Source organism: Nicotiana attenuata, chromosome 6 (assembly GCF_001879085.1).
Source record: "Nicotiana attenuata strain UT chromosome 6, NIATTr2, whole genome shotgun sequence".
Classification (NCBI taxonomy): Eukaryota; Viridiplantae; Streptophyta; class Magnoliopsida; order Solanales; family Solanaceae; genus Nicotiana; species Nicotiana attenuata.
Genome location: NC_031994.1, coordinates 97,427,467 through 97,438,137, shown reverse-complemented (window position 1 = coordinate 97,438,137; position 10,671 = coordinate 97,427,467). Strand labels below are relative to the sequence as shown.

General features: G+C 35.8%; 1 protein-coding gene across 1 annotated transcript; it reads left to right on the top strand.

The window, feature by feature from the left end:
- On the top strand, positions 3,332-5,294 carry LOC109227548 (F-box protein At5g49610). The gene has a single exon (XM_019392750.1). The coding sequence runs from the start codon at positions 3,597-3,599 to the stop codon at positions 4,677-4,679; it is 1,083 nt and encodes a 360-aa protein (XP_019248295.1). The 5' UTR covers positions 3,332-3,596; the 3' UTR covers positions 4,680-5,294.

Below are 10,671 nucleotides of genomic sequence, written 5' to 3'. Positions count from 1 at the left end.
GACCTACGTCCACGGCGGAGATGAGCAATCCACTATAATAAAGGAGAGTACAAAATATCGAGAGAACAACCTCACGAAGAGGCAAACACAAGTGACACACTAACGCTTGTCCCGTAAAGTTATCCTCCTAAACACGACTCTCAAACTCCATGTAGCTACATTGTGGATGCTACTGAATGAGAAGGACATATCTTCAATTTATAGAACTCGAAACATTTTCCTATAAGAAAAGGGACTAGCCAAATATGAAAGAATTATATTTTCCTTCTAAGAAAAGAAAAACCCAATTATGGTAAATATGTTGTCCTTTCCTTAATGAGATAGGAAAACCAATTATGGTAAGAAAATCTGGACAAACACCTAAAATTTTGAAAGGTATCTGTGTCCTAAAATGTCTAGATCACTAAAGTAAAACTGATGTTATTATATACTATTAAGACTTGACCAATATGCTTTAGAATACTGTAAAGTCAAGCTTAATTAATATAGAAATATAAGCATCAATCTTTAAGACTTTATTTGTTTGTTAGTTTATGCTTCAATCAACTATAAAGTGGATTCTCTTTTTAGTACTAAAAAATGTTGAAAAAAAAAAGACTCAGCAAATTACTTGGGATGTCACTGTCACAAGTCTTCTGGTGCAAATTAAATAAATTATTATGGAATTACTATATTTGAATATTTGATTCGCTTACCGAATAATATAACTCTGGTTAGTTTGTTCGTTCTTAAAAATTCAATGTCATAACCACTTTTAAAGTTATTTGGTCTGATTCTAAATCAATCATTATTCAACACTGCTAAAATCACCACCAAAGGATGTGGTGCAGAGCAAATACGGATATAGTCGGGCTCCGATGCGAGTACAAAAAAATACTGCTAAAATCGTACCACGCATTAGTCCATTAACAGTTCTTTTTAGTTCAAACATTAGTCGATTAATAGAAGTTCTTTTTAGTTCAAACCTACCCGGGGGAGACGGGCGGGGGGGGGATTGCATCTATACCCGCTTTACAAAAAAAATTGCAAGCGTACCCACTTTTCGCGTAAACTTCAAGCCCGTATGCCTAAAGTAGCAAAGACAATCACGCAAACTTCAGCATTCTAGTAGACGGGCCTGAAGTTGTTTGTAATTGCTGAACTTAAGCATTCTACTAGCTGAAAATCTGTTCTCTATTTGCTGAACTTCAGCATGTTTTAGCTGAAGTTTTTGCCTGAAGTAGCAAAAATTGTTGAACTAAGTGTTGGGTGAAGTTTTTGTTTGTTATTGCTGAACTTAAGCATTCTACTAGCTGAAGTTTTGTTCTCTATTTGCTGAACTTCAGCATGTTGGCTGAAGTTGTTTTTGTTTGTAATTACTGCACTTAAGCATTCTACTAGCTGAAGTTTTGTTCTCTATTTGCCGAACTTCAGCATGTTTTAGCTGAAACTTTGTTCTATATTTGCTGAATTTCAGCATGTTTAACTCTTATCTAAACCTAAGGATCTCCCCAAATTTTTAACGCTTGCGGGTTGCTGTGGGCTACTAGAAGCTAAAAGTTGTTCAAAAAATGGCGAATCAAGGCAGCAGTGATGCTTCATCTGCAAGAAAAGCCTCAATCACTCACGTAACCTTTGACATGGACGGCCTTTTTCTAGGTATATATGTGTATATATCATTCTGTATAAGATCTTTCTTACGTGATTTACTATAGGTCCATTCTATTTTGCAAATCTGGTATGACTTGAGAATGCAATGCCCACCGTTTCTTGACCCAATTGCCCATTTTGCCAATAACCCATAATGTGCTTGCGGGAATTTCCTATAAGTAGTTTTTCAAGGGTTAGTATACCTTTGGTATGCAATCATTTGCTTAAATTGCTTGACAGAGTCTTATGTGTTTGAGAGAGAAAAGAAAAAGAAGAGGAAAAGAAAGGAGGAAGAAAGGAGCGCACGGGGAGAAGGAGGAGCCTGAATTTGTAAAAATTAAGGTGTAGGTTAAATAATTTTTAAAATATGGGTACAGATTAAATGGGGGCGACCAAATAGGGCGCCCGTGCAATTTTTACCTCGATATTGTCACCCATCCTTCGTCAACTTTGATAACTCTTATAACTATTGACTTATTACGACAATTGAAATGTATGAAAAAGTTTTAAAAACTATAAAAAATTAAAATAGTGCTCTATCTATTTTATTTGATATCATGCTACTATTGACAACTCTATCCTTCTTTTGCTACACCTTTTTAAACATTTATTTAATATTTTTAATTATAAAAGATGGTGACTTATAATACTTAGAAATGGATAGTTTTACAATAGACTTAATAATTTTAAAAATGGATGAAATTGAAGATAATAGTAAAATTAAGGGGGAGTGTTGTTTGTTGGACGAAGTGGACCAGTAGCCACTTTTAAGTCCGTTATTTAACTATATTCGAAATTTACGATATATTTAAAGATTAGTAATTCACCTAAACTTTAGGACAGTATCTTGAATTTTTGAGCTGACAATTTGAAATTCAGGAGTTAGTGTCCTAAATTTTTGAGTTGCTAATTTAAAATTCAGGACACTTAGTCCTGAACTTTTGAACCGCTAATTTAAGATTCAAGACATTAGATTCAAATTTCTGGACATAATTTTCGAACTTTAGTACACGATATCCTGAAGTTTGAACTTTGAGGTTTAAACTTCAGAATATCATATCCTGAAGTTTGAGCGAATTGACTAATCTTTAAATAAGCTATAAATTATGAATATATTTTAAATAACATGCTTAAAAGTGGCTATATGGTTTAATTTACACATGTTTATTGCCAAAATTTCACGGTATAGCCAGTTTTCGGACTGATCAATCAAAAATAGCCAGCGTTTACCAAGTCAATGAAAGATAGCCACCGTTTTGCTGCAATAGAGACCGGTCCAGCATAATATACTGGAGTTCGGTGCACTTGTGTATGAACTCCAGCATATTATGCTGGACCGGTATACTTTGCTGGCTCCAGTATGATATACTGGAGACTGGAGCACTGGTGCTCCAAACTCCAGTATATTATACTGGACCATTATACTTGCTGGAACTCCAGTATATTATGCTGGAGTTCTAGTGTACTTATGCTGGAACTCCAGCATAATATACTGGAGTATTTTCCGGATTTTGAACAGTATTTTCGCTCAGATTTATCTTTATATAAAAAGTGGCTAAATTTCAATTACTTTTGAAATTGGGCTATTTTTGAACGACCAGTTGTAAATCTGACTATTTTTAAAAATATCCCCTGGCTTCAGCCCAAAATGGAAACTGTACTATTCAACCATTTTAAGGCCCATATGGCAATAAATGTGCATATTCTGTTACAAAATCGAGAATTAGCCGTTCCATTTTCACTGATCTTCTCAGAAATTGATAACCTTCTGTTTATATTCCAACATCAAAATCTGATAGTTCAGCTTCACAAATTCATCCTTATTTTCTTCCATTTCCAAGCTAATTCAATCCCCCCATCTTCATCAAATTGCAAAAAAACCTCAAAAATGTGAAAAAGGGTGAGTCTTTACTCCATTTCTATAAATTTTTTTCTCATAATTTTTAACCCCCAAAACAAATTTTAAAATGAATTCACCATTTGGGATTTTCCCAGATGAAGTAATTCTTCAGATTCTTGCTAGATTACCTGTTAAATCACTTTTTAAGACAAAAATTGTATGCAAACTTTGGTACAAATTAATATCTGATAAATACTTTACAAATCTATATAATGAACTCTCAGTTAAGAATCCTATGGTACTTGTTCAGGTCAGTGAGCCTTCATCTGAATCAAGATCTAGTTTGATTTGTGTTGATAATTTAAAAGGGGTGTCTGAATTTTCATTGGATTTTGTTAAAGATAGGGTCAAAGTTAGAGGTTCTTGTAATGGTTTATTATGTTTATCTAGTATACCTGATAAGGATGTTTATTATGTTTGTAATCCATTGACTAGAGAATATAAATTGCTTCCTAGAAGTAGGGAAAGACCTATTACTAGGTTTCATCCCGATGGCGAAGCCACTCTTGTTGGTTTGGCTTGTGATTTGATAACACAAAAGTACAATGTGGTTTTAGCTGGTTATCATAGGTCATTTGGTCATAGGCCCGAGAGGACGTTTATATGCATGGTTTATGATTCGGAATCGAACAAATGGAGGAAGTTTGTGTCGTTGCAGGACGATCAAGTCACGCGTATGAATAAGAACCAAGTTGTATTTATTAATGGTGGATTGCATTGGTTGACGGATAGTTGTTCGTGTATGCTTGTTCTTGATTTAGCTACTGATGTTTGGAGGAAAATACAATTGCCTGAGGAAATTAGTTGTGGAGTTAGGAGTCGGGTTTATTTGCTGGAATTGGATGGATGTTTGTCTGTGATTCAGATATACGAGGCTTGGATGGTTATTTGGGTAATGGAAAATTATGAGAAGGAAGAATGGCGAATGGTGGACAAAGTGAGTCTTCGTTGCATCAGAGGGATGGTACCAGGCATTTTCCCAATTAGTCAAACTGCTAACTATGTTTACCTTGCTACACATAAGCAGGTTTTGATATATCAAAGAAACAACCGTGTATGGAAGGAGATGTACTCTGTAAAGGACAGCTCAACCTTGCCTTTATGGTTCTCCGCTCATGCCTTTAGGAGCACTCTCTTTTCCTGCCATTGATCCGAGGATTGTATACATCTTCCTATTCAACTGTTGTACATAGTGCTATCACTAGTCTGACTCCTATCTCTTTGAGCGGTCGTCTTCTTGATATCCTGTCATACTGTATATGTTGTGTGGAACGTCGAAGGTGGTTTCGGCTCGGAGCTACAGATGTAGCTTTGATGCAGTAGAGGGATACCGGGAATTTCTCCATAAGTCAAACTGGCAACTATCTTTACCTTGCTACACATAAGCAGGTTTTGGTATAGCAGAAACAGCCAGAGTATGGAAGGAGATGTACTCTGTAAAAAACAGCTCAACCTTGCCTTTGTGGTTCTCAGCACATGCCTTTAGAAGCACTCTTTTTTCCTGCCATTGATCCGACGATCGTGTACATTTCCCTATTCAACTATTGTACATATGCCATCATAAGTCTAATTTTATCTCTTTGAGTGGTCATTGACTTGATTTTTTATCATACTGTGTACGTTTTGTGGAACCTTTTAGGGTGGTTTCGACATGAATGTAGTGAATTTATATGTTGATATCTGTCCAGTATAGTCTGAATATGATGTAAAGTTGCTATGATATTGCAGTCTTTTGTTCCATATGAAGCTGACTATGATGTGGTCTTGTTGTTGGTTGTTCATAAGCTCTGCCACCCCCACCCCCCCAAAATATANAGCTCGAACTGAATGTAAGTAAAATATATATATATATATATATATATATATATATATATATATATATATATATATATATATATATATATATATATATATATATATATATTTGACTTACATTCAGTTCGAGCTGTGGAAACAGCCTCTTGCAGAAATGTAGGGTAAGACTATGTACAATAAACCCTTATGGTCCGGCTCTTCCCCGGACCTCGCGCATAGCAGGAGCTTAGTGCACTGAGCTGCCCTTTATTTCTCATATCATTTTTTCTCTATAGGAAGAAATAGTTTGGCTTATATGCTCTTCATTCTAGTGGTGAAATGGAGGATACAACAAAGGTTCTGTTTACAATGACAAAACCACCAAAACATATTCTTTACTGATTAGAGCCAGATTTAGAGCTTCTAACCTGGAAATATGACTAGCTGTGAGATGAACAGATGAAGTTTGAGGTCATTTGAGTTATTTATACTCATCTCCTCCTACTGTATCTTTGAAAACCTTCATTTCATTCCATTGAGGCCTATGTTGCTCAGACTCTTCAAAAGTATTGCCGTACTCGTGTCGGATCCTTCAAAAATGCACTAAATTTGGAGGATCCGACACACACCCAACAACATTTTTTAAGAGTCCGAGTAACATAGATTGAGGCGAACGATGGGAGTATTTTCTAATAATGATGCTACATTTGTTCAGTGCCCACATGTTCTTTGTGGCAACAATAACAACATACCTAGAATGGTCCCACAAGTGAGGTCCGGGCATGGTAGTGTATATACAGATCTTAACCCTACATTTGTGAAGATAGAGAAGCTATTTCGATAGACTGCATAGCCAATCTTGCAAAAGATAAAATCTCTTGGTAACAGTGCAACCACACTCTTGAAACCAGCCAATCTTTTTTTACTGTTGTTTTAAACAAGCAAATATATACTTCTAACCTCTCGGTAACTAATGATGAGGAAAGGTAAAAATTAGTCAGTTCCGCTTTCTCAAGCAAAAAAAAAAGCAGGAGTTGAGAATCTGAGCAGATTGTTTTAGAATCCAAAATGTAGCAGGCCAAGATCAAGCTATTTGATAGAAATACAAGAGTAGCCCACAAACTGGCCTTCAAAAATTGATCTAACATAAAGCTCTCCATAGTATACTAATGCAATCTCTTTTGTCATTTTGTCTGTTTGGCTAATTAATTTGAAAAGCACTTTTAAGCAACAATTAGTGTTTGGCCATGCTTTTAAAAAGTGCTTCTAAGTATATTTTTCTTAATAGTGCTTTTCAAAAAAGTGTTTTGAAGAGAAGCTACATTTTTCTGCTTCTCCAAAATTGCTTCTGCTTCTACTCAAAAGCACTTTTTTTCCTTCAAAAAGCTTGGCCAAACACCTTAATTTTGGCAAAAAAGCACTTTTGGCCAAAAAAGAAGCTTGACCAAATATGCTATTAACCTAAATAGTCGTCCACCCAACTACTTAAACTTAAAATAACCGAAAGATATATAATATATAAATAATTCATTATATAATATGTGTATATTATGTATAATAAATGTATAATTAATGTAAACCGGCTAAAAAAATTAAAAAATGAATATGCCTGGCTATTTGTACAAAGACTCCTATTTGATTTTTGGCCTAAGACTCTGAATACTAATCAACGTCTCTTGCTTGATACAATTTGCTTGCATTTGCCCGTTGGGATTGGAAAAAGATCGAACCCACTAGTATTTAATTAAACTATATGCTCTAGGATTGGGTTCAGTCTAAATACATGGAAATAAAAAGTCAAAAGGAGAATGAGCATAAAATGAATTTTATTTACTTTAGTTTATTTTTATCTTTATCTTTATTCTTCTTACTTAATCGCTAGGAGCATGTTTAGGCCGACCATCCGGGTAGGCAAACTTTAGGTCTTTTCTTTTATTCAAGGTGAGAGGTCGCCCTTTTGTTTATTATTTATCAGGGGAATACCCCGTAGACTCTGTAAATATTTTGTTCAGGGGAATGCCTCGCAGTATATGTAAATGGGCAAAGGGTCAAAATTGTCCCTCTACTATTGTTTATTGGTTACTTGTGCCACCCGTTACACTTTTCGGCCATTCTCGTCCCTGCCGTTAATGAAGTGTGAAAAAATACCCCTAACCCTAACGTTTTTACACTGTGGCAGCTGACCACATCAATTTTATCCATGTCAGCTGCCATGTCATTAATTAATCACACCAAGTTAAAACCCTACAGACTCCATTTCAGTCGACATCTTTGTCGTCTCTCCAACCACCGTTACAACCAAACAATCCCAAATCGGATTCAAGTAACTTCATATTCCCAGAAAACAGCAACAATTATTGTTCTCATTTTTCTTTTCACAAGGACTTTTCCAGATTTTGAAGAACTTGAAGAGTTCTTCAACTCTTTTCACTATTTAGAAATGGACTTTTCAAGTTTTCTTCTCTTAAATCTTGATGAAATAAGTGTTAAACTCCAAATCTAACACAAATAAATGATTTTTAGAAGATTTAAACAATAAATCACTGAACATCTATTAAATATTCAGATTTGTGAACATGAAAACCCGAAATGGATTTTTGATTTTATTTCAAAATTAATCCAAACCAAGACGGCAGCCAATCCGATTTGGCACATACTGACATAAGCTAGGTGATTGCTGCAATTCACTTTCAGTATTGTTTTGGCACGTTTTTGTTTACTAAGGACCGTTTTGACCAAAGTTCAAAACTAAACGGGATTAATATTAGTGTCGACGAGAAAAATCCCATACTTGATTCTTGAACTGAATCCTCGTACAACAGCTACAGAGAGGGCCACAATTATCATGAACAAAAAAAATTTCTGGCCACTTCATTTAGTTCATACTAGCTATTCCACCGTGCCAATCGTCGTCCCCAAACCTCTGCAACTCTCTGATGAGCACCAGGTGGCCGGAAATGGAGTTCCGGCCGTCCAAATCACCAAAACCAATGCGAAATGATTTCTGATGATGAGGAGATTGCTCCCAACACCTCAAACGACAACAACAACGGGCCAATCTTCTCGAATCTGAAGAAAACAAATTTTGCAGAGTCGACCATGCCAGGTGCTCGACAAAATGGAAAAGTCAGGAGAAAACATGCACACATACATAGATCTGTACAAAAATAAAAAAAAAGGAGTATTAGAAGATATCCTTTTAAGCCATCCATTTGTACAGTGAGCAAAATTCGCGAATTAAACATATGCCAAGTGAGTAACTTATTTGATTTTAATTACATGCCCATAAAGAAAAAATATGGTGAAATTTTAATGATATACAATTGATTAAACCAAATTATATATCTAAATAATTAGTAAAAAAAATAATGATTCGAATTTTGTCCAAAATGAAAGAAAAAAGAAACACAAGAAACCAATTACTGAAGAAAATCAAAATGATTAAAATAGGATTAAGCTTGACATGCGTCCCTTGGTTTTAACCTCTCCTCCTTTGGCGTCCCTTCTAAATTTTGATTTCTTAGCTGAAAATAGAGCTTGTAGGAAGGATCTTTGGTGTGATTAATTAATGACTTGGCAGCTGACATGGATAAAATTGATGTGGTCAGCTGCCACAGTGTCAAAACGTTAGGGTTAGGGATATTTTTTCAAACTTCAATTAACGGCAGGGACGAGAATGGCCGAAAAGTGTAATGGGTGGCACAAGTAACCAATAAACAATAGTAGAGGGGCAATTTTGACCCTTTGCCCATTTACATATACTGCGAGGCATTCCCCTGAATAAAATATTTACAGAGTCTACGGGGTATTCCCCTGATAAATAATAAACAAAAGGGCGACCTCTCACCTTGAATAAAAGAAAAGACCTAAAGTTTACCTACCCGGGTGGTCGGCCTAAACATGCTCCTAGAGATTAAGTAAGAAGAATAAAGATAAAGATAAAAACAAACTAAAGTAAATAAAATTCATTTCATGCTCATTCTCCTTTTGACTTTTTATTTCCATGTATTTAGACCGAACCCAATTCTAGAGCATATAGTTTAATTAAATACTAGTGGGTTCGATCTTTTTCCAATCCCAGCGGGGAAATGCAAGCAAAATGTATCAGACAACTATGGCATTTAAACACACGGGGCAAACGAACAAACAAAAGAAAGCTAAATAATCAAAATGAAAAATGGTGGATTAAAGTATGATAAGAGCCGTCAATATCCCTTATATTCCGCCCCAACCTTAAAACATATAGCAAAATGAAAACTCACATTGCAACTTCCATGCGAAAGAGAACCAACTGAATGAAACTATTTCTAAACTAATCCAACAAAGATGCCCCAATTAAGATTAAAAATAGAAACCCATTTCACAAACTTCTCGTTTCTGCATATTTTCACATTAGCTCGCATGACCCAAAACTAACCTCACGTCTATACACATGAACAACCTTTAAAATTAAAAGATAAGTTCATAAGTGATTAGAAAAATGATCACTGAAACAAATCCATATGCTACCCAAAAATGTATTTAAGCCATTTAACAACTGATTTCCTCCAAACCTACTTTCAAACACCTCCTAATTTAATTAATTATGGCTCTTATCATATTTTAATAACACCAAAAAGTAAAACAAGGGAATCGATTAAATTTGATGTTGACAAATCCGAACAGAAACGAATAAAACAGCGACAAACAAATTTGGAACTGGAAACGGAAATAAACTCGAACCAACAACTGAAGCAAATCGACCCTCGGCTACACCTCAGATGCAATCCATAATTGAAAACCAGATTAAGAAACTAATAATTTTTTTTTGTGTTTTCTGTTTAGAAATCGGAAGAACAAACTAAAAGAAACTATAATTCTTTGAGATTCTTTTTTCTGTGAATGAACACAAAATTAGAAGAAAGGCTCAAAATCAGAAAACCTTCACTCCTTTTTAATTTCTCTGCCTCTGTTTTTCGCTACTGTTCGTGTGTGTGTGGTCGCCGGTTTCCGGCCAGTTCTGGTGGTGAGGGAGCGGCGGCCGGTCTGCTGTGAGGTGAAGAAGAAGGAGCGGCGACGAGGGGGGTGTGCTAGAAGGGTTTTTTAGGGTTCTTCTTCTAGGGTTCCGCTCGCCGGAGATGGGTCATTTGTGTGTGGCCTGGAGGAATTCCGGTGGGTTTTTGGTTAAAGAGGGGGGCGGTGGGCGCTGGAGTCTTAGAGAGGAGGAGCTGTCTTCAGCTGTTGCCCCCTGCTTATGTTAGGGTTTTTTGAGAATTCAAAAAGAAAATCTGATGGGGAGTTGGGCATGGGTAAGGCGTCTGGGCTTCAGATTTGGGCCTTAACATTGGGCTAAAAAAAATGTCCAAACC